This window comes from Tympanuchus pallidicinctus, unplaced genomic scaffold, assembly GCF_026119805.1.
Source record: "Tympanuchus pallidicinctus isolate F22 unplaced genomic scaffold, pur_lepc_1.0 scaffold8, whole genome shotgun sequence".
Taxonomy (NCBI): Eukaryota; Metazoa; Chordata; class Aves; order Galliformes; family Phasianidae; genus Tympanuchus; species Tympanuchus pallidicinctus.
The window spans coordinates 50,819,282-50,842,992 of NW_026294802.1; the positions used below are offsets into that span (position 1 = coordinate 50,819,282).

The window sequence follows — 23,711 nt, forward strand, 5'->3', positions numbered from 1 at the left end:
GCTCTAGCCACTGCTATTGTTTCAGCTAATCGCTGATACTTTAGTTAGGTCTAAGGGCAGCAATTTAATCACAGAGAGGACAAGTTCATGTTCAGTGATCTCCATCGTGTAAGGGATTGGGGGGGACAGCAGGGAGCAGCACAAAGTACAAGGCAACCCCTCTGCTGTCACCCTCTGCTTCGGTGCTCGCTGCAGTGTCAGCGTGGCAATGATGTAACGATGATAATTAAATTGCTCAATACCAACCCAGAGTGGTTTTACAATCCAAGCTGCCTGGAATGCAGAGTGCAAACCAAACAGGATGGCGGTAAATAAAGAGGAAGCATCTGCACTGATCAAACAGAACCAGGTGTCACTAAATTAATGCCTGAACACTTCCACACTGACAAGCTTTAATTTACATTACAGGGAATCAATTGAGTGCTGGAAATGATGATGCTCAGAGGGAGGGTGGGAGAAAGGCAGAGGAGATCTGCAGTGCTATGCTGATGTAATGGGGAAGAGCTTTGCACTGACAGCAAACCTGTAATCACTCTGGTACCAGAAGAGCCACTGTCCTATGAACTGGGGCACACTGCCTCACCTCAGAGAATGAATCAGAGCAATGCTATGGCCCTGCTTATTAAACCTCAGCAGTTTATTGCTCTATATGGATTCAGCCCAGATCTCTAAACAACTAAAACCTCTTGTTCCTTGCCTAGGGCAATGATACCTCAGAAAAAAAAACAGAAAACAAACCTTCAGAGAATAAAACATTTGGAAATATTTTCCTGATGGAGAACGTCAGTGGGAACAGCAAGACCACATCTTCAGCGTGGCACGTGAGTTACTTTTCATGTAGAGCAAATCTGGAAACTATGGGAATCTCAGGTGGGTGCTGAAATATTCATCTCTTAAAAGCAAAACTTGCAGTGAGTTACAGCTGGGAAATCTGTGACCATGGCCTTCATGGCACACAGGATTCGTACACCACCTCCAGAGGTGCTCACAGTTGGTATGGCCACATCTACACCACCTGGAATGGCAGACTGTTGAATTTGACACCTTACAGAACTGGGCTCAGGTTTTGGCAAGATGCTGCTGTGCTGCCCTGCATCTCACAAGGCACTTTTTGAAATGCTTGCAGGGCATTTTTCACACAAGGAGTTTGGTCTGGTTGTCCTGACCTCTGTGGGTTCACTCAAAAAAGGATCCTTGAAGCTGGCAAGGGAAGCCACCAGATCCTACCATAATAAACAGGGCTGAAAGGAGCATCAGCACTATTCAGGCAGACACACCACCTTCTATGATTCTATCTGCCCTGTAAGGTTAGAGAGGTTGAGAACTATTTCCTAGGATAAAAAAGTTCTCTCTCTGTAACCATCTACCCCTGCAATGCTCTTTCAGACTGTCTCTTCATTGCTAGTCAAGCCCTCTTACAACTGAAAAGCCAATCTCTTCTATTAGAATGAGGAGCAAAGCTTTGCTGGCTGGGAAGCTCATAGCAGCCTCCAGTTTGCAGGAAGGCAGAGCCTGGCAGCAGCCCCAGCTCCACTCGTCACATCCCTCATCATCTCCAGGAACCAGCAAGTTCACTGGGAGTTCTGCTGATGATAACCTAACAGAGATGGTGAAACATGGCATTGGTTCACTCGGGCTGCCAAGGACTGTAATCAGAAGGTTTGGGGTGCTTTTCTACTTTTATTTCCTTGGTGCTCTTTGTTTCAGATTAAAAATGGAACGTCCCATGACAGCGAGTCCCGGAGAGGGGCGCAGACACCAGAAAGCCTCTCTGCATTTACCACAATGCACATTTCTCAAGCTGCCAGGATGCCTGCAGCAGGCAGAGCATTGGAAGAAGCTGCTGACTGCTCCAGCACCTCTGCAGTACGTCAGCAGTGGGGGAGGACTGACAGATGACGCCCTTAAAGAACACATCAGCCACTGAACAATCACTGCACTGGAGTGATGCAAGGCAGCACCTCTCTGCTTCAGCTGGTTACATGCAGCACTGACGCCATTTACTGTAGAAGGAAGCTAGCTGGGAGCTCTCCTCACCTCACACAGGGACTGCAACTTGTGCCATTCCTATTAAGACAGGTCTTTGGCACTTGCTCCCCCAGCCAGCATCAAGGAAAACTGCAGGAGCTGCTGCTGCTCCACTCCTCTCAGAGTCAGACCTTTCACTTCTAAACAGAGGAAGGGGGAAGGAGCCCCAAACAGTCACATCTGCCCTATTCTGCCCCTCTCCCTCTTTGCTAGGTAGGCTAGTGCTTTGTAAGCAGAAAAAATTGAGAGAATTTGCTAGATCTCCCTCTTCAAACTCCACCATTGCACCACTGAGGGGACAGGGAAGAACTGGCCCCTGAATGTAGGGCAGCACAATGGACGTGAGCTTGGCCCAAGAGCCTCCCACATTACTGAGGAAGTACAATGCTGCAAAATGCAGGGAGAGATAGGAGAGGGAAGCAAGCAGGAATCCAAGCAGAGTTTCAAGGAGAATACAGATCACAAAAATCCTCTCTCTTGCAAGGGCACAGGAGGGAAGGCAGACTGAACAGAGGCAGAAGAGTAAAAAGAGGTAGAGGGTCAAGTGGAGAACGAGCAAAGGGAGTCTGCTTCTAATTGTGATCACAGGACAGAAGGATAACAGGGAACATTCAGTGTCAGAGTTATCCTACACCCAAATATATACACAGCAAACACCTCCTGTCTTTCACAAGCATACAGAGGAAGGGAGCATTTCTCCAGTGAGACATTAAAATGTAAGCAGAGGAGTCTGAACTGACAGCTCCCCAGGTCTGTACCTCTATCCTAACAGAGCTGACAAACAGGATCAAAACAGAATTCATTCAGTTCATCTCCCACTCAGTGTGGATAGAAGCCAAATGAAAGACACACCGTTTAGACCATGTTGCCAGAGCTCACTCCCCCATCCCATCTCCACTACCCGAGGGCAGAGAAAGGATCCTCCAGTAACCACAAGTCAGGTACTGGGGCTTTCCTAGCTCCTGCAGCTCCAGCTCCATCTCTGATCAGCCAGCTTTTCTGTTCTAGACTCCTCCCTTTATGAGATCCTGGCAGACGTGATTCACTGGACAAGGGACTCTGACTAACACAAGGACAAGGCAGCAGAGGTAAGCTGCAGAGCAAAGTGATGGAGGATGGGGACACAGCGACTCATGCATCGCAGAGAGAGTGCAAAACGTACCGTGGCTGCCAGTCCTCAGGGGTCACTGATAGTGATTCTGAAAGACAACATGAAATCAACATGGCAGTTCAGACAGTTCAAGGCAGAGGCCAAACAGACTGTCAGGAAGGTGGAACAGACAGACATGCGCTTGCACAGAGCCACATTCGCATGCCCCCCCTCCCAGAACACCACACAAGTGTGCACTGCTGGGGAGGGCTGCACTCGGCCATGCAGGACTTCACATCCACTCACAGCCTCATCTTCACACGCACCCAAAATCCTGCTGTGCACAGTTTATCTACCCACACACCACCAGCTGCTGCTCGTCCTCCCACCCAGCTGGATACAAAGGTCTGCTGGCACATCCAGACTGAGACCCTGAGCACACTCACACCTGCTCAAGTCAGGTCTCAGCACCAGCTGCCTGGGCACAGGTGGGGTGACCTGGCACCCACTGAGGCTTCGTATCTTCTGACCATCTCCTGACCATATATTAAGTGTCAGAGTTGACCAGAGAGCTCAGAAGAGCGGGAGGTATCATGGTGCACTGAGCACTGCCCAGAAGACAAAGACATTTAAAAGGTCACTAATCATGAGATCATTACTTTGACCTCCTGAATAACTCAAGTCTAAAAACACACAAGTTATGCTTACAGTGATGCTGGTTGCTTGCATCATTTTTCCTCAGGCTTACCAAAAAGCAGAGAACCAACCACTGCTTTCCACACGTTTTTCCAGTAGTTAAATTATTCTCATTTAAACTTTCTTATTGAATTCCTTGAATTTGCCTAAACTTTCACCTACAGTTTTTGTCAAACTGTTTTAAACTGGAGAGACTAAGTACCTGGAGGAGTGCCTTTACAGCTTCCTATTCCAGACAAACTAAACTACTTCCTCCTAAACAGCCCCAGTGGGCATCCAGCCCAAATGCAGCCCTTCACTGCACAGAGACAGGGCCTGGCATCATCTGCAGCTCCCAAGGTGTTTGGTATCACAGACTTCTGCATAAATTCTGAATAAATGCTACGTACAGAGGCATGGTAGAAAATCAGCCTTAATTGTACTTAATTACATGCAGGAGAACCTTCCTGTGAAAGAAAACAGACCACGTGGTGTTTGTATGTGAAAGCATGTGTCTGTGCAAACAGACGGAGAGAAAAGTACAGCAACATTTGTCTTTAAGTTCATCCTCCACAACATCAGATATGCCCACCAACAGCGGCACAAGCACACAGCTGAACTTCACGTGGGTATCACATGCACATAGCACACAGCCAGCCACCACCACGCACCTCCATCTCCCAGAGCCCACTCATGCCACCTACACGAGCTCTTTTCACACACACACAAAGTAGTGGAGCCCAGTTAGCAAGGAAAAAGATGGGTATTAAAAAAGCAACAGTGGAGATGGCATTCGTTCACCCATGGCAGAAGGACCCGAGTCCAAGTGCTAGCAGGGAACATTCTTATTCTATATACAGGAGAAGAAGAGAAAGAGTCCCTTGTCATTGGAAATTCTCCATTCATCAGTGAACTCAAATGACAAGCTGGTATCAGGATCCGGAGGAGTCTATGAACGACTGGAAGAATCAGAGAGGGGGGATCAGAGAATGAGCATGAGAACTTCTTCACTTCACAACTTCAGGAACCAACTTTCTCAACTCCAGATCAGGGCAGTCTGTAGCATGCATTCCAGCCCTCCTACACCAAGGGGTTGCTAAGCATGAAACACTTTCTTCTGCTGCTCCTGTGCAGTTCCCCATGTTCCCCTAAACCCTTCTATTTCACACAAGGCAGAAAAACCATTAAGGTAAGCTATGACAGATTTCATTAAAAAAAAAAAAAAACCAAAAAAAAAAAACCAAACAAACAAAAACAGCCAAAAAAGAGAAGGCCAATTCATTCCAGCCATTTGGGGGATCCTATCATGACCAGGTATATAGAATATTTTTCATGAGTGAAGAAATGAAACCGTGAAAGTAGAAAGATGGAGACAGAACAAAAGGTAAGTATACTAAAATCAAATCCACAAAACAGAAGTATATGGAGAAGCAGGTTCACAAAGAAGCAAGAGCCAAAAATACACAGCAGAAGCAAGCTGACATCCACAGGTGCCACCTGCAGGACTGCAGTCCCTGGAGCAGTACTGAGGCACGAGCGGGCAGGTTATGGAGGACATGTGCTGAAAACTGGGGCAGAGGCACCAAGAAAGTAAAACTATTTGCACACACCCAAGTCAGGAACAGATTTATCTCTTTGGATTCATCTGCTTCTGGGCTGCATGCAGCCTGAGAATACCCCTGTCCAAACAGGCAGTGCCAGGTAAGAGCTGGGGCACCACCACCCAAGGGAAATGTTCCACAGGTGTGTCGCCTGGCTGGGGGTTATGGTTGTATTCATTCTTTATGCTGCAATTGCTTTCTCTTCCTCACAGGGAGATCAAGTACCAACCACACACATTCTTGGTTCCAAATTGTTTCCCTGGTCCTCTTCAGGACCAAGTGCGTAGCCTCCCAGGGGATAAACTCTTATTACTACATGGAAGGGTGTATGAAGTGACTGAACAGGACAGGAGTTACAGTTCCTAACAGGAAAGCAAAGCTGTGTCACCTGAGCCCTTCAGGCTGGAAAACATTATTCAAGTTGATTGCAGAAACAACAAAAATGACTACAAAAAAAATGCTTCCCTGCCAGTGCTATCACAATATTCACCTAATAAAAAAGCATCTAAATATCCTAGATGAAGATCCTCTCTAACTTCACCTTAAAAAAAAAAACTCTGCCAGGAGAAGGGCAGCTGCAGACTTCAGGGAATTCTATACAGAGGGGAACTGCCTTGAAAGGTATGCTGTGATTTTCACTCTAGCCCTGTGATTTTCTGGTGACCACCTATTACTTGCAAGCAGAAGAATTGATTGTTTTATTAAAGCTCTCAGGTACCAGGTCCTCTATCCCCAATCTGTGCATGGAGTCTGGTTCGGAGAGGAGGCTGCCCTTTTGTTCTCAAGAGCTGCCTTAGCACTGCATCATCTGTATGATACTCGAGTGGCCGTAGGCTCCTGCCTACGGATCAAATTCAGACAGCCCAAGACTGAACCCAAACCAAGCATTCCAACTGACTTGTATGGTCCAGGCAGAACAGGCACTGCCGCAACTGCTACCCAAATTCTGGACCTACCCCACCTGCCTGGATCCACACGTCAGGACTTACCTGGGCACACCAGGAGGAGCACGATTAGGTCGAGAAGGAACCTGAGGCGGGGGCCCAAAGGGATCAGGAGAGGCACCCGGCCTGGAGGGCACGGGGGGGGCACCACCCAGCGCTGACCCACCAGCAGGAGGTGGCCCAGGAGCCGGGCCTCGAGAGCCAGGCCTGGCGGGGGGCACAGCGGGAGCCCTCCTTTGTGGCGTGGGGCTGGACGTGGGAGACCTGAGAAACAAACAGAGACATTCAACTGCAACAACAGGCCTGGGATTCCTCCCCGCCACTATCACAGTTCGCTGCCTCCAGCGTTCCTTCTTTAGTTCCATATCACTTCGAGCACAGCTCTTGGCTTTTGAGAGCTGCGTCAGGTTTAATGTTACCTTCAAAGCTACTTCAGGCCCCATCTAACCCAAGAAACGCTTCTAAGAGTCTGCTTCCACATCTTCTGTAAAGATGCAGCAGCCCTACAGCTTCCAAGGCACAGAAGCCTCCCCGCACAAACACCCACAGCTCTGCATCCACAGGCAGAAGAGGGGAAGAGAAGCCCCTGTGTCTCAGTGGGAGGCCCCAGCTAGCCCTGAGAGGCATCGGGCAGGTCTGCGGGGCTCTCCCCCTGAGCCTCTGGTACCTGCGTCCAGACGGTACGCTCTGCACCTGCAGCCAAGAGTCGTCCACCGGTGGGGGCATTGGGGTGCTGATAGTGCTGGTGTTGATGTCCCCGATGATGTTGAGGGCCTCTTTCAGGGCATGGTACATGCGCAGCATTTCGTCACGCCGCTGGGCCTGCTCTGCTGATTCCTCCATCAGAGTGTTCTGGTCGCCACAGGAGTACAGGTTTGCCAGCAGCTCTGAATGAATGAAGTCCTTTGTCTGCCCAGGAACAGAATAGAGGGAATCGGTTGCCAGCATCTCTAGGATATTCCATTGCACTCCCACCCCAAAGCTCCTTTCAAGCTGCCTTCAGGTTTCTGCCCTCTCCCCGTTTTTCCCCATCCCTACGGCTCTCCATCTCTACCAATCGGGGTGATAAGTACATTGTTTATCATGAGGTGCATGATTGTCTTCGGCATGAGGTCTCTGATGGTTTTGTTGACAATTGCCATGTAGGAATCCACCAGATTCCTGATCGTTTCCACTTGTCTCTCCAGCTGAGGATCCATGGAGTGCATGAAACTGTCCGATCCATTCTCCTCCGCTTCACTGGCCTGCAGAGAAAGGCAGAAACAGAACAGTTCTTCAAACATCGTACCAAATTAGTTCTTCCATAGCAGCTCAATTAAAAAAAAAAAAAGGGGGAGAACATGCAGGAAGAGCATGCAAGGAAACTTAAACCTGTTTTTTTGAGTTGTGACTGCCAATGCACAGCTCAGTTTGCAAATCTTTCTCTAGAGCTGAAAAACTTTAACAGCAAAGATGCTCTTTTAGTAGGAATTAGCCCCATGAAAGATGGAAGGCAACAACTCCAACCAATGTCCACAGGCCATGATTCCAGTGAATACCCAAAGCTGTACTTTTGACTTCTAGCATTTACAGCCTCATGGGAGGTTCTTCGTTTGAGCTCTACTTTGCACACCCAGATACATTTCAGACCTGAGAATCACTCACCATAAATTAAGGCTCTCCTACACACTGCATCCTTATCATTATACAACTGAGGAAACTGATACAGGGAGGTGAGATGATCGTAAACACACAGAATAACCTAGAAAACCTTCCAGAACATAAACTGAATATCCTGCTCACAGCTGCTGCCATCTTTTCTTCTGCACAAAGCAGAAGATTCTTGTCTCCTCTGCCTGAAATGCACTGTTTGGATTTCTTTAAGGGAAAATCAGAAGCACGCTTGTCTGACAGCAAGCAATTGCCAGGGCTCTACCACTGGAGATCAATTTCTAAGCAATGGACCATGAAAGCCTTTGCTGCCTTTCTCAATGCTTATTACAAGGAAAACCTGATTTTAAGGAAACACTTTTCTTTAAACCATCCCAGTGACAAATTTGCAGTACTGCAGAAAATTTCTTATCTACTTTTGCTTTGGGGAACAAAACATACCAGAAAGAGCAAATTCTTTTGTCCATCTGAGCTTTTCCAAGGAAGATCTTACATAATGAAGTAATGGAAGGCCTTAGTGAGAATTGTAAGCTATAGGAAGTGGAAGTTGAGCAGGACAACTCAGAAAAAAAAAAAATGAGTGTCAAAAGAACAAAAACAGATTTCCAACAAGATCCAGAAATCATATTTAAAAAAATAAAAATAAAAATAAAAAGGAAAAAAAAAACAACAGGAAAACTCGGATCAAGAACAGAAACAAACAGCAGCATCAACAGAAGGTACAAAGAGGGGAGAACCAAATGCCTCCTGGAAAACAGTGACAAAAGGAAAAAAAGAACTACATACAGTGGGGCCCCAGAAGGCAACACAGGGAGGATCAGACTTACTTTGTCCTTGTCCTGGCAGGTCAGTTTGAGCACACGTGAAAAAAATTAAAACAAAAAAAGGACAAAAATGAAAAAAGATTTTTAGCTGGTCTTAGAGTTTGGAGAAGATGTTAAAACAGCACTGAGCAGACAGAAAACCAATCCCACCAACAACGTGCTAATACCTAAGTTACTCTGGAAGAGGAACGATGTAATTGCTTAGCTAAATTGGAAACCAGAATGGGATGCTCTGCAAAGGAAATTGTGTTACTAGTGATAAAGGGCAATTAACACTTACCTCCTAGAGTTGTTTGTGACCTCCTACATTGGGTTTTGAAACAGTCAAACTAGGGACCAGTGTTTCTTTGTCACGGCACTCCATTTGCACACCAATAGGTGGCACATGGCCTTTATGAATGTGTCTAATAGCCCCAGCCTGGTTCAGAGCCAATTTTGAAGTCGTGTCACTGCTAAGGCCCTAATCTTCATATTCATACCACATCAGATTGTCAGGAAACACATTTTGGCAGAAATGCAGTCTATCTTCAAGGGTGACAGGAAAGATGAATGCAAGCAGTCTATTAGGAGCAGCAGATACAAACAGATAAGCAATTATCGCTTTTTTAATGGAAAAACTATTTATAGCAGCTTCCTCTCACACAGAAACAGGAAAACTTGGAACAGGAACTTATAGCACAGTTCTCTAAAACACTTCTAAAGCAGAGCAGAATGCTGACAACAGCGCTGCAGGATGAGCTTAAGGGAAGAGGAACAGGGAAAACTGCCTCACTGGGAGGGGAAAGGAACGAGATGACAACTACAGAACAGCTGGGAGCTCCTTACAGTGCTGTACAGTGAACAACACTGAGAAGCAACGGTGCCTGGGCTCAACAGACACATACCACTTAGTAGTCAGGCAAAGACCCTTATACTGGGGATTTACTGCCCATAGAACATCAGAGCTGAGAGGGTTTGTCAAGGCAGCCTTGGCTTGCTTTACCTCCCTTTGAGGATGCCAGGCTTCCTTAAAGGAAGCACCAGAAGAGCAAAAAACCTTAGATTTTCTCCTGGCACGGCTGTAACTTACCCCAACACGTTCTGGGTAGACGCCTGCACGAAGGAAGGAAGCCTTCCAGCTATCCACCTCCTCCTGGGTCTCACAGGCCAGCTCCAGCTGTCGGTAGTCCTTGTAAACATTCCTGAGCAGACAAACATTTCACTCGTACCCATTGCAAAACAGGCAGCTGCACATATTTGACAAATGTATCAAATGACCAGGGGATCTTCTCATCGTTTTAAGGCAGATACGCATAGTTCCCTGCTGACACCCTCGTGATGCCTTCGCAGAGAGAGAAGGAAAATCTTTTATGAGCAAGTCTGAGTCCTCATCTTCGAGCCTCCAGCTCTATCCTAAAAGCTATAAAACCTAACAGAATGTCAACAGGGACTGAAAGATTACCTTCTCAATCCTGCTTACTGTTGGACTTCTTCAGTCAACCTGAGTCCCTCTTTCTGCTATCAATGTCCCTATTCATGCACTAAGAACCATCATGTTTGATAATAAATTTGTACTTCAACTTCTCTTTAAGAGTTCCCCATCCCTCCCAACAACTACCCTTAGTTATCTGAGGTGGATGCACACCTCTAAAAGCACTCATCTCTAATCCTCTTTGCTAAGATTGTATAAACCTTGGCCCTAGCTTCAACAGTTTGGTGTATTGAGATGTGAACATACCTCTGTTCAGTATTGAAGAGAGCAAAGATGTGCTTGCTGGACATGAACCCCTTCTCAACATCTCGTAGTTTCAGGTTGTCCACTGGTAACATGTACTTCTTCTCCTTCTCCTGAAAAGCAGATCAGAAACAAGTCACTCACTGCTCCAGTAAAGGCTCTGCTCAGATGGGAAGGAGGAGGCTGTCGGCAAAGCAGCCCTCGTGGCACCAGGGGCACTGGGAGGTCCTGCCAACCCAGGTGGCACAGCACTCGGGTCTTCCTGCTCCACAGACTTTAATTCACCTCTTTAAGCTGGTTTTCATTTCATTTTGTCACTGTCCTACACTCTAAAAGGGTTAACAGTAATCAATAATGTTATATTTAAGGACAATGTGCATCAAAAGATCAAGAGCAGGTCTGGTTACAATACAGGATACTGTACAACTACTCGGACGCTTCCTAGGTTGAAAAGAAGTCAAATAATTGCACTCAATGAAAATCCCATGCACTAAATAACTGGAAGCTCAAGCAGCATGGGCCCTTTGCTGCTTGGTGACTGTCAGAAGTCACAGCCTAAAGTTCCAGTGATCGCCCTCAGGCAGCTTGGAGGAGCCCCATTAACACCACTGTGACCTTCCAAGCACAGCTGAGGTATCTGCACCAAACCGACTGCTTTGGTCCCAGGTATCGTCCTCGTAAGAAACTCCATCTTAGCTCCTGAACTAAGCATCAAAGCTAAGTCAGAAATCATTCTTCCTGCTTAGTTTCACATCTGGTACTACAGCAAATTAGCAGGTGTGGATTTGGGGTGAATCCCCATTTTGAACCTTTTCCAGCTGGATATTATACACCAAAATAACAAGAGAGGGAGCCATCACACTGGTCTCCAAGAGGCAGAACACAGCTATCCCAAGACCAGAGAGAAAGAACATGCTTGTGTATGCAAGAATCCAAGTACGATTGCTTTCTTGTGAGCATCTCTGTCTGCAGATCTTCATTAATTAGGAAAAAAAAAACCTTTATGCAAAGTGAGAGCAAAAAGCAAGATGGTCAGTGAGCAGAGATCCCAAATATCCATAGAGAGGAGAGGGGCAGGGCAGAGCAGCAGATAAGGATGACAGAGTTGTTGAGCTCAGTCACCCACGGGAGAGCAAGACCAGCCCAACGTCCTCCAAAGTTACAGTTAAATCAGCTCAAGTTTAAGGACACCAGGCGTTACACAGCTTAGCAAAGTCTCAGAGATCAAATTGCTAACTGCTAGATTTATGCAACAGCAACATCCTTAGAAGCGGCATCCAGAAAACAGAAGAGAGAACTTGGGAAGCTGCCATATTCTGTGTTCTCTCCCCAAAAAGATAGTGATCTTTAAAGCAAGAAAGCTCTCCCAAGCAAGTTCCCCTGGAATTTTGAATGTTGCCAGGCTAGATCCTAGATAGGCAAGCATTTCTGTGATGTGTCAGCCAGGCGCTGCTCTCAGCCACGCAGCCACTCTGGGCTCTGTGAGCCACAAACAGCTTCCAGCTTTCTGCTGCTTTCAGTTACGGCTGCACTGGGTCAGGCTGAACTAGTGACCCAGAAGCGAGGTACACCAACTGCTAACTGTCCAGGCAAGGCAGCCCATCCCTCTGTCTCACAGTGCCTCGGAGGCAGTAAAATCCTGATGTGAAAGTTGCCTGAGAAAAATCATTCCGTGGTGTCAGAACCACAATGTTCCATGGAACATAGCAGCAATAAGGTCATTCTTCAGGGATGAAAGTCAAACAGTAAGGGAATCCCATGTCCCAGATATGGAAATGCACGCTCTCTGCCAGAGTTTCTACTTTCACCCCTTCTGCGCTCTTGTATAAATGCTGCCAAAGTGATCAAGACAGCACTATCTCTGCATGCTGCTCTTTCCATACACCAGAGGAAAGACCCATGTCACTGCCTGCCAGCAGAAAATCATCGCCCTTGGGCTCCAAGATAAAAAAAAAACACAACAATCAAACTTGAGGTCAGTGCTGCAAGGCAGCAACCCCCAACCCACATATGCTGCGTGCAGTAACGAGCCCCTGCTGCTCTCCATCTCCCCACACCTCCTGTAAGTTCCCCCCTTAAGCCCTTCCAGCTTCTCAGTTTTCAGCCCAGCCTGTTTTATATCAACACTCTGACTTCATTTCCTGAATGCAGAGACAGGAAAGTGTGGAACGAGCTGCCAAGGGCTGAGCCTCTCAAAACTTTGGCTGAGCCCTCTGCCCATATGTTAGTAATCCAGCAGTATGTGCTACGGCTGAATAGCATCCTGGCCAAGAGGGGAAAAAGGGCTTCTCTTAAACTTTCAAGAATTAGAGATAGGGAGAGAAAAAGTCAGAGCGTATTGAAGTGGGAAAGATAGTTTGAGAATCACAGTGTTAGAAGCCCCCAGTCTGATCCCAGGAGGCTCGTAAGGTCTTCCCTCATCTGCAGGAAAAAAGGATCAAACTCCCTCTCATCAGCATAATGTTGGTTCTGTAAGAAGTGCACGTGGTCTGCAAATGAACCTGTAGAGCCATGAGGCCAAAGAGAGGGCAGAAGCACTCAGACTGACCATACGAGAAGGACCCTGGATGCCATGTTGGCTACGGAACGTTGCAGACTTGGGGTTAAACTTCCCCTAATCTGTCTGCTGTGCCTAATCAAGTTATTTGCAGGGAGATAACAGCAAACTACTTGCAGAAGCAGAGAACACGGCAAAGGATTACCCCTCAGCCCCAGCATGGTGCAGATACAGGCAGACACAGATGCAGCTCTGCACTTCACATCTACCAACACAGACAGAAGTGCACATTGCCAGGAGGCAGTTCAGGGGACATCAGCCATTCCCAGTTGTGGGCACAAGCTGCAGCAGCAGACTGGGAGAGAAACACTGCAGTTGCAACCTGACGATCTCACACAACTCCACTTCAGTTTTAGCCAGAGATGGTTTATACAATTATCTGAATGTCTGCTGCTGTCCCAGCGGTTATAACCTCCAAGAAATCCAGAGAACTCAGTGGGCAGCAAGCCAGCCTGACTCAGAGCACTTCCTCCATTCAGCTGCACTGTCCCAACAGCGAGTTACGTTCTCCTGCTCTTAAATACATGTGAAGTAATGCTGGCAGATGCTTGTGTGGGCTCCCCTAAGGTTAGAAATTGGCACTCGCAGTTTAAGAAAATAATTGGCAGAATTATTAGGTCTCAGTTTGTGTTCAGAGAACATAAAGTAATTAAAGGTTTCCCTGTAGCTGTTATGACAAGCACCTCCTCTTGCAGTGAGATGCGGGTCTGTGGGGATGGGGGAAGGAGCACTGCTGTGTTTTGATTTGTGGCCGTGTGTAATGAGGGGCAATTCATCTTTCTTAAACTTCTTAATCTCCCTTCTCATAAAAGGCAAAGCTTCGTATTGGGCAAACAAAAGATGGAGTAAGCAAAGCTGCCCCAGAGATGGCTGGGATTGCAGTGAAGTCATTTATAATGCTTTGGGATCTCCTCAGTAATTCTCAAATGGAAAAACACCTCAGAATTGAGAGTAAACCTTCTTCATGGACACGTACACAATATGTAGCTGTTAGGAAGAAGCCTCTGGAAACCAGACTGGATTCTCTGAAAGCAAGTTGAGCGTTTCAAACTGAACTTGCTCTCCAGGTGAGAAGCACTCGCAAGCACTCATCTCATGTCTCATTTTCACAAGGAAAAGGCAGCTAGAAGAGCTGAATTCTCGAGCTGCAGCTCTTCCAGGAAGCCCCAGTCACCCTTTACACACATCTCCATCAGTTTTGGAGAACACAGCCCACCTGCATCACCCTTTGATCCTCAGAGCATAATTTTTACTGACATAAGTTACTGGACACTGATCACCACTCCAAGCTGCAAAGCAGCTGTAATGGCTTGTTTACAAAGGAAAGCTACATTGGTTTAACTTAAACAACACATCCTAAGATTTTAAGCTGATTTAGTTCAAAAGCTCTGCAGACGCTGGGCCTGGACTCATGTGATTAATCACCATCATTACTGCTGGCTTAGTAAGCACAGCAATGGTAATCAGCTGCACACCCATTTCTCACCTGCTCACAAGAACAGTCAGATAGCAGCTGAACTCACACGCAGCTTAGTGCAGGGCTGCCTGCACCGCTAGGAAGCCATCACTGCTTGTGCTAGCAGGTTAAGGACCAAAGGGGCCGTACCACCCCAAAGCCCCATCGTGACCTCAGTGAGTCACAGCGGTGCCATCGGCCTTCGCAAAGCGTGAGCGTGCACTTCTCCCAGTGCCTGAGCACCAGGCAGAGCTGGAACATCCCTGGTGTCGAGCTGGTTGAGGAACAGCACTGCACATGCGCAAAGCATCGCACACCTCCAGGAAAAGGAAAGGCTTGGCTACATGCTTAGGGCCAAAGTGGGAGCTGTGGGTATTCGTATTTTTAGCCACAAATCATAAGCGTCCACCAGCGCGCACAGAAGAGAAGGCGACACTGGAAGGGAGACACGCGGCAAAAACAAAGACCTCTTTATGCCTGCGGCACCGGGGAGAGAGGGAGCAAACCGCATGGGTTAGGGAACATCTGGAATCACTACATGGGAGCCAAGCGCCGCAGAAAGCAACGGCATTCCTCAAGTTTCCATGCGAGGTAGGGAACCTTCCTTTCCCCCGCGCAACCCTACCCTCCAGCCGGCTCACTTCCTGCCAACCTCCGGCCTTCCCAGCAGCCAGCAAGCTCCTCCCTCGAGTCTAGTTAGCTCTCCACTGCCACGTCAATTGAGGCAGAAGGACAGAAGGGAAGCAAGAAGGGAGGGAGCAAAAACCAGAAGAGGGAGGGAGGGAGGCTCTGCAATGCCAGAGATGGTGGGGGGAAAAAAAGACGGGATGTGGATTGCTCCTGCAGTAGCCGGAGGCGAGCAGCGCAGGCAACTGGCCAAGGTGGGTCAAAGGACCCTTTTGAGGACTTGGAAGCAAAGGCCGATCTGGGTTGAGCTCTACTCCGCGCTCCAGGCAAAGGGCCGATCTACAGGACAAGCTGGGCAGGAGGAACTGAGGGTGCTTGGGGCCTGGGAATCCTCCCCACCCAACTCCACCAGCTGTTGTGCCAGATCTATCACAGAGAAGAGGGGTTGAATGAAGCAACAAGTTCTGCACACCTGGGCGACAGCCAAAACTTCACATTTCCCCTTAGAATTGCAGTAATTGATTTATTTTTTCTCTTCTTTACAGGAAGGTGCAGAGCGCTCCAGGTGGAAACAAGGTACCAGCCTTTGGACACCAGCGCAGGAAGAAGGAGCTTGGAGGCTTGCTCCAAACTGGAAGCACACAGGGAACGAGATCTCTTCCCAGCTGCTAAAAGGAGGATGTTTCTTCCATCTGGACTTGGACATTCCTTCACCCCATCTCTGCCCCCAAAACCCCATCCCAAAGGCAGGGAGGGGAAGGACTAATGAGCTGCTGATAGCCGGAGAGCAGATCACAGAGGCTCCACTCCGTCTGCCCAGTGTTCAGACTACCTGTTCAGGACTACGAGATTGTACAGTAGTCTGCACATTGGTTAGGCTGTGCTGGGATACACCACACACTGCCAGTGCTGCACGGGGACGGCAACACCTGCACGGCAGAGGGACATGCATGGAGAGGGTGGGCTGCGGGGCAGCTGCATGCAGAGTTCACCCATCCCTCAGCCTGGGAGGATAACAGCACCCTTTGAAGCCGTGCTCCATCACTTTTACCTGCCTGCTCACATTCTTCTTACTCTCTCTCCTCCTCTCCTTCATTCCCTTCTCAGCCACCCATGCTTTCTTTCAGCTTTGTGTACTTGTCCCAGGGATGGCTGTGCTGATGGCTTGTTTCACGTGCTAAGCTTTGCCATAAAGTGCAGAGAGAAACAGAAGGGCCTGGTGGAGCTACAACTGCACTGCACTTTGCTACCTGAGAAGGCAGGATCGAGCAGAGAAAGGTGAATGGAGAGAGGGGAATTCACATCTTAAAGAATGCTGATGTTTAAAACAAACAAACAAACAAACAAAAACCTGAAGGATTGAAAGTTGGAGGTTTGAGTGTTCTGGAAGTTGTGTTTGCTTTGATGTTTGTCTGGAAAATAAAAGAGAAATGGTGAGTGAAAGTATAAATGAGGACTGTGTAAGAGAAAAGAGTTTATCCAGGGGAAAACTCTTCTTTTGAAGAAAATAAGTGAACCAAAGAGCTCCACAGATGATATAAAGATGTTTCACAGAGCAGCTGAGAATGCTGTGAAAGCAGCAGAGGAAAAACCTCCAAGCAGACTTGCTTGTTAAACAAAATGGGTGCAAACACCATGCAGCTGGACCAGAGGCACCACCTCACCACCAGTTTGAGGGAATCAGAGCAAAGAAAAGATTCCTACCAGCTAACCTGGGCATCAAGGACACAGACTGGTGGGGCAAAGGTGGGGCAGGCGGGGGCTGCATGCATGTGCTGCAGGGGAACAACTTCACTATTGATTAATTATGTATTTGTTAACTAGAATTGGGTACAAAACACCAAAAAACACAGGATAAGCAGCCAATGGCGGTCAGCAAGGTCACGTTATTCCCAGAACAGGAGAGTACCTCTGTACTCCAACCAAAAGAAAGGCATTGAGAGCCCAAGCGCAAGCAATGTGAGAGGAATCAACATGAGGTATAAAGAATCTGAAGCATCCTCACATATCCAACCTGAAACCACCAGGAACTCTGCACCCGTACCTCCTGTACGCAGACAGGAATCAGAAGGCAGCTGCAGTGCCTGCAACACATGCTTGCACACAGCAAGTAAAGCCACGCTCTTCTCGTGTAGTCACCTATTATGCAAATCCCACATGTCCAGTAGGTGATTTACCTGAGGACAGAAGGCCCACCTGTATCACACGTTCACACAAATTGCCATAGGAGCAGCAGATCTCTCCATCTGCACACGCACTCCTGTGGATGCTGACAGAGCAGAGAGTGCAGGGGTCCCTCCAGCAGGCAGCAAGCTTTACTGACAGCAACACAGGGCTCACTGCATCCTGCCTGCCAGCCCCCCAGCACCGCATGCTCTGGTCGTCCCTCTTTTGCATCCAGAGGGAAAGATGTGCAGAGAAGTGGGCACTGAGGATTCCACAGGGGATTCAGGCAGCACTATTTGAATCAAGTCCTTGTAGCATGTCTGCTACAACGCTTCCTTAGCAGCTAGACAGCATGCTGTGGTACTGCTCTGCTCCAGCACTGGGGACTCTGTGGCTTCCCTGAGCAAGGAAATGTTCTATATTGCCAGCAGCCACAGCAGGCTCCTCCCTGCCTCTCCCTCCCACACTGGCCTGCAGCCCCCAGCCCCTGGGAGGTGGAGGTACCACAGGGGGTCACCGGCTCTGGGGGAGGCCAGCTGCCCGTGGGGCAGCTCTGCATAGGGCCCAGCATCTGCCTCCCTGAGAGGAGACAGGAAGAAAAACAGCTCTGGAGCACACACACACACACACACACACACCACACCAATGCTTTGGCAGTATGGCAGAGTGGGGAGCCAACTTTCCACCCCCGTCTGGCCCCTCTTTCCTTCCCCTCCCATTCCCCAGCACACTCCTTCAAGGCCCCTCCAGAGCATCAGCAGTCATCTCCCCACTAACACGCAATGCTGGGCCCTTTAAGACATTTTAAGTTTCAATTCCTTTCTTCAGAGGCAGAGGAAAAACAAACCAGCTTTGCGGAAAGACTGGTATTTCACTAATGGGGTCCAGATGTCTCCATTCCTCAGACACTGGTCCTGGCTTGCAAAACAGGGCAGGGAGAGGCCACGTCCCCACTCCCCCCAGCTCCCTGGGCCTTTCCCCTGACCCCCCACCACACCATGTCACCCCTCGCCTTCCCAGTCCACCTCCCACAACTCTGCCACCAGCAGGACAGAGCCAGCTCCCTCCTCATTTCCTCCAGCCAGCAGCCAGAGCACAAGGCAACAGGGAGCACAGGGCTGGGCAAAGCCTCCCCCCTCCTCCCAGAGCTGAAGATCACTGTGTGCAGCCTCTAAAAGCATGTGACAATATTTTAGGAACCGCACAGGACGTGAGTCCTCAATCAGTGGGGAAGGAGAAATCCGGGATGGGCACACAGAGGGCCCTGCACTGCAGCCAGCCCTGCAGGACTGAGGTTTGGGGTGGGAATTCCCATGTTCGGGGCTCTCCGAGCAGCCCCCAAAACGCACCAACTTGTAGTTGTGCTCAGCTATGGAGCCAGGTGGAAGTTGCTTCACATCTCTCCCTCAGCCGGAGATCAAGGAGCTGAATCTGGGGACGAATCAAAAGCATGCTTCCCTTTCCCCTCTGCTCCCACTCACGGAGCACAAAGGCTCCTTTCTCAGGAGCTGCTCAGACCTCGTCAGCACTGGCTCTCCTGTGTTTATAAGGGACCCAGGCTGGCAGGGAATTGCTTTAATTAGGCAGCCCTACATCTCACCACGGGGGAGGGAAACGCTGCAGACCTCCAGTTGCTACTGACCCCCAAAGCTGCACACCCCCAAGAGGGAGAAAGGTCCAACCCCCATCCCATGCAACTGGAATCCATTAACAGTTTATGCTACAGTCCTCCCTCCCACTCCCCAGGGGAAGAACAAGGAGTTCTGGTCATCTCCACAATGCAGATGTAGCAGCTGGCTTTCATTAAACTACTTGATGTTTATAACCACTCGATCAGCATATGTAACCTGGAGGAAAGTGAAGCCTCCCCTAGCAACTCTGAACACAAAAGTCAGGGGTCTGAAAGCAGAGATGCATTGATTTAGCAAAGACATTTAAATGCCTGATTCTTCAAGTATGAAATCGCTGCCTGCTCATGCACAGCAGTGCTATTGCAGCCTCCATGCAGAAGGTGATATTTAAAGGCTGATTCATCGCTATATTTGTCATCATTTTCACCTGCTGAGAATGAAACAAACCCACTGATATAAACTAGATAAGAACACAAGCCCAACTACAGCTCCCAGGCACATCAACACATGCCTCAAAACACCCAAGTGACAAAAAAGAAAAAAATACCCACAGCAAAGGACAGAGCAGTTTTTGGGATCAGGAGCCCTGATCACCTCAGTGCATACCTGCAGCAAACAGGCACTTCTCATCCCCCAGCACACGGAGTGGGACTAACTTTGTGATCACATCCTTACCAAACAGTCCAGCTAGTTTTCCTCTATCCAGTATAATAATCAGAGAAGACAACAATTATCTTTGATTTGCACAAGAAGAAACGCTTGACAATTATATATTCACCGTGGACAATTCTGTCTGCTGACAGAATTATTTGCTACTGAAGTAGAAAGACACCAATACCACAGAGCCAGAATTCTTAATATTCAAGACTTTCAAGAAAATCAATAGCATAGGACCATCTCAGTGACATTCCACACATCACCATATATTGATCAGCAGCGTTCTGACCAAAAGAACTTCAGGAAAACGCATTAATTAGCAACCTCAGTGCAGGAACGTAAGGCACAGTCTTGTTTCACAAGTTCAGCAATGGAATCCTGGAGGGGCCAAGTGCACTTTACTCAAAGTCAGAAGGAGCCAAATCTGAGCTGCCCTCAGCTCCACAGCCCCCGTTGCTATACTCAGCAGAGACACAGCTTTTTCAAGTTGCAGAGCTGATCTAGCTACTCACCTCATCGTCCTTATACCAGGAGAGGTTCTCTGCTGTCAGGACAAACCAGTACTCCTTGGAGCCACCCTTCATGATCCCAATGTTGTTGATGGTGAGCCAGCCCTTCCGGATGACCTGTGAGGTTGGAAGCAGTAAGCATTAACTAGGGTCCTAAAAGCTTTAGGTGACAGAGGAAAGAGCAGAGGGTACCCCTACACACAGAATCATATGGAAAGACAAGGAACACCGTGCTCTCTGCTGCTGCCAGAAGAGCCCCCCACTCAACTGGCCAGTGAAAACCTTTGCCTCAAAGGGGCTAGGAATAAAAAGGATGCAGGAAGGAACCTGGTTGTGCCTCATACACTGTCAAGAGGAAGGAGACACAGGAAGAATTGCATAGAGTGCCTTGCGAGCAGGCACAACCTACAGAAGCATCAGGTCACAGCAACACACCCAGAAAAAAAAGCATGCCCAGAGAAAAACCAAGTGAGCAGCACACCTTTTGGCACACTGCAGGTGGGGAACACCTCACCCAGCTCAGGGGTGGGAGGGAAACAGTTCAAGAGAAAGAGATGGACAAGCAACTCTGATATAACTGAGTTTTGTGACAAGGAGACATTAAGTATGTGAGAACAAAATGGTGCATCTGGAATTAGTACCCTGGACTTCAGCATACCCGTGTATTTGAGTAATTAACAGAGCAATACAAGTTCCTATAGGTTAGTCTATAGAGAAGCCAGGCTGTTACTCTCTATGGAACTCCAATTCACCATCTGCCGTTTTAGAGCCTTACACACCAATAATCAAATGCAAGTATGCATCAGCTTAAAGGCATTAACTTCTGTGTCTTGCTGGACCCTTCACACCCAGATACATCTGCGTGCAACGTGTGCACCTCAGTGAATGGGTTGCTTGTTGAAAGTGACCCAGCAAAGAAAAAAAAGCATGCAACTGCACTGAGTATCAGCAAGCTGCACTGTGTGAGCAGCCTACTGCAGAGCTGCACAATCCTTCAGCCTGCACCTCTTAGAGTTAGATGTGTGAGTACCAGATCTTCACCTCACTGCCACTGTTAGAACTGGAGACAGTCCTATTCTCTCAACGGACAGGAGGGGGCAGTGAAACAGAACCCAGATCCCTGGATCGCTGCTTTTCATCTCCACCCACTTGCAGATGTACCAGCAGCTCCAAGATTTTCCTTAGCACGCAGCACCTTTATATCTTGTTTCTGCTTCACGTGGGCCTACTGCCAGCTGCACTCCTCTCCCCTTCAGCAGCAGAGGAACTAATTTTCCTATACACTGTTCTCACCTTCCCAGATGCAACATTGATGTTCATTAGCACACCCTACTGAGCGGCCTTCTACTCACCAGGATCTCATCCTGCAAAGGGGAACCATAGCAACAGCAGCAGAGCAGAGAGCAGGAGAGGAGCAAAGAGAGGAGAAATCATTACTAGGAAAGCTGGAGCAGGAGAAGTGAGGCTCAAAAATAAAAATAAATCGGAACCTGATGCCAAAACTCATATCCCAGGCAAAAAGAAAAGCAATCCCCATCCCAAAACAAAGCCTGGCAAAAGGAAAAGCCCAAGGATTTCACAGGTTGGTGCAGAGCTCGCCCTCTGTGCTCTGGTTCAGTCAGCTCTCCAGCAAGGTGCACTGCAGAGCATCAGGCTCAGTACAGCAGCACTGAGATCCCACAAAGCAGATGCTGGCCAGTCCAGCCTGACAGCCTGTATGCCAGCAGCACTGAAACAGTGCATGTATGTGTGCAGGAAAAGGTGATCAAACATGTTCCAAGATAATGGATATTAGGAGTGAAGGTTTTTTAAAAGATGACAAAATGAAAGCTCTTGCTTCACTCTCTTTGATGGTATCCCTACAGCACCTCGTAGTCTAGACAGCCTTGTCATTTCCCCAGCAAATCTAGGTGTCATTAGCTCCTTTTTAGTTGCACGTGCAATCCCTGCAACTCCTGAAAGAGTAAGTGTTCTCCACCCCTCCCTTGTGCTTTCTCCCAGTGAGCAGGTTCTCACACAGCCAGTGCAGCAATAATGGCTATACATCACCCTCTGTCTCCCAGTGCAGAGGCCTGAAGTATTTCCACTGAAGGTTTCCATAAGAGAGACCATGAACCCTCTTGAAATACCTTTGCAGAAAGTAATGGCCACTGGTGGGAAAGATAACTAGGATTCACAAGTCTGTCTTGTAGCACACCTAGCAGTAATTGGACTGGAAGAGGGAGTTCACATTATTATTAACTGGCTCAATGTGAATGCATCTGCAAGACCCCAAGCGTTCTGCACTCCCTGACTCAGCAGAAGAGCTGGCACAGCTAGTGGAGGGGCTGAAAACCCTGGGAGGTATACAACATTGATAGGGATTTCTATCAGAGAATCAAGACCAGACAGCAGGCAGTGAGCTTACTTGGTACTGTACCCCTTCAGACTGTATGAGACTAGATCTTGATCATCAAGCTCCCATTTACCTCTAAGATGTTTTCCCTCTGTTGTTACTACACACTTGGCTCTTTGCAACTGTTCTGAGCCTAAAAATTCTCCTCCAGGTGTAAACAGAGCTTGGCAAGTATAAAATAAAAACAAAAAGCCACAACTTAGAGCACTGCTGCATCCAGCCCAGCAATTGTCCACCTGGTAATTCCCAGGTAACAAACATGTCCTTCTTGCAGCAGTGAAGGAGATGGAAACTTGGCCTACCTGGTTGCCAGCTGCCTTCTTCTTGCTCATCTGGCTGCTCCTCTGCTGAGCACTGCAAACAACAGTGGAGACATTCAAAACTCCTCATGCTCTTCTTGATCACCTGCAGTCTGCTCCCACCACACAGCTGTTACAGTGAGTTCATGCCCCTCACCGCAGGCTTCCAAGCCCTAATAACCCAATCCATCTCCACCTGCACACTCAGCCTTGGTCTACTCGTCTTCTCAATCCCATCTGAATCATGTTCGGGCCACTGACCCTCCACAGCTTGACACCTTAATGCCCTAACTCCCCCTTCTACTTCATAAGCATCCCTAATCCTCCTCCCCAGAGACTCAGAATATGGAGTCATTGAAAAGGGAAGCGATACTGAGAGTCAAGCCATTCTTCAGGACCACAGCATCTGCACCAGGACCTCTGCAAACCATTTACTGGAACAGCCACAGGACAGAGCCACAGGAAACACACTAAGAGAAGAGACAACAGGGGAACAGTGCTTACTTGGCAAACCCAATGAAATCCTCATGGTTTGTGTTCATGTAAGCCAGCTCGATGTCTATTAGAAGCATAACCTGCCAAACAGAGGCACAGACAGCAGGACATTAGTGACTGATACTGCTAGTAAAGCAGGAGCAGACAGAGCCTTGTGCACAGTTCATCTCATCAGCCCTCTGCTGCCAGCTGCCCCTTGGCTCAGAGCCTTTAACCCACACTGTCGCCCACCCCACGTCCTCTTCCCTCTTCCACACTCCTGGTCACCCACCTGATCTTTGGTCCTGCCTTCCCTCTCACGGATGTGAGTTGTCACGATCCTCTCCATCTCCTCACGCAGATGAGGGTACTGGCTGAGCTGCAGGAGAGAGAAAACACGTGCACAAGGGAAAG

General features: G+C 48.3%; 1 protein-coding gene and 1 long non-coding RNA gene across 23 annotated transcripts in view; one reads left to right on the forward strand and one right to left on the reverse strand.

Moving 5' to 3' along the window:
- DNM1 (dynamin 1) overlaps nt 1-23,711 on the reverse strand; it is a 59,495-nt gene that overhangs the window by 2,384 nt on the left and 33,400 nt on the right. For 5 of the 22 annotated variants that reach the window (XM_052669384.1, XM_052669379.1, XM_052669383.1 and 2 more), the window contains exons 11-21: nt 23,590-23,676; nt 23,328-23,398; nt 22,827-22,878; nt 21,482-21,493; nt 20,133-20,246; nt 10,530-10,639; nt 9,882-9,993; nt 8,816-8,827; nt 7,412-7,582; nt 7,006-7,247; nt 6,384-6,602 (exon numbers count right to left, since the gene is read on the reverse strand). In XM_052669384.1, coding sequence (XP_052525344.1) covers nt 6,384-6,602; nt 7,006-7,247; nt 7,412-7,582; nt 8,816-8,827; nt 9,882-9,993; nt 10,530-10,639; nt 20,133-20,246; nt 21,482-21,493; nt 22,827-22,878; nt 23,328-23,398; nt 23,590-23,676 — 1,202 coding nt within the window. Of the gene's footprint in view, nt 1-3,190; nt 4,753-6,383; nt 6,603-7,005; nt 7,248-7,411; nt 7,583-8,815; nt 8,828-9,881; nt 9,994-10,529; nt 10,640-20,132; nt 20,247-21,481; nt 21,494-22,826; nt 22,879-23,327; nt 23,399-23,589; nt 23,677-23,711 lie in introns of those variants that run through there. The other 17 variants (XM_052669388.1, XM_052669390.1, XM_052669387.1 and 14 more) reach the window with 8 other exon arrangements.
- On the forward strand, nt 15,176-16,616 carry LOC128073976 (uncharacterized). Its single transcript, XR_008202956.1, has 2 exons — nt 15,176-15,420; nt 15,712-16,616. It is a non-coding gene; the product is annotated as an uncharacterized LOC128073976 (long non-coding RNA).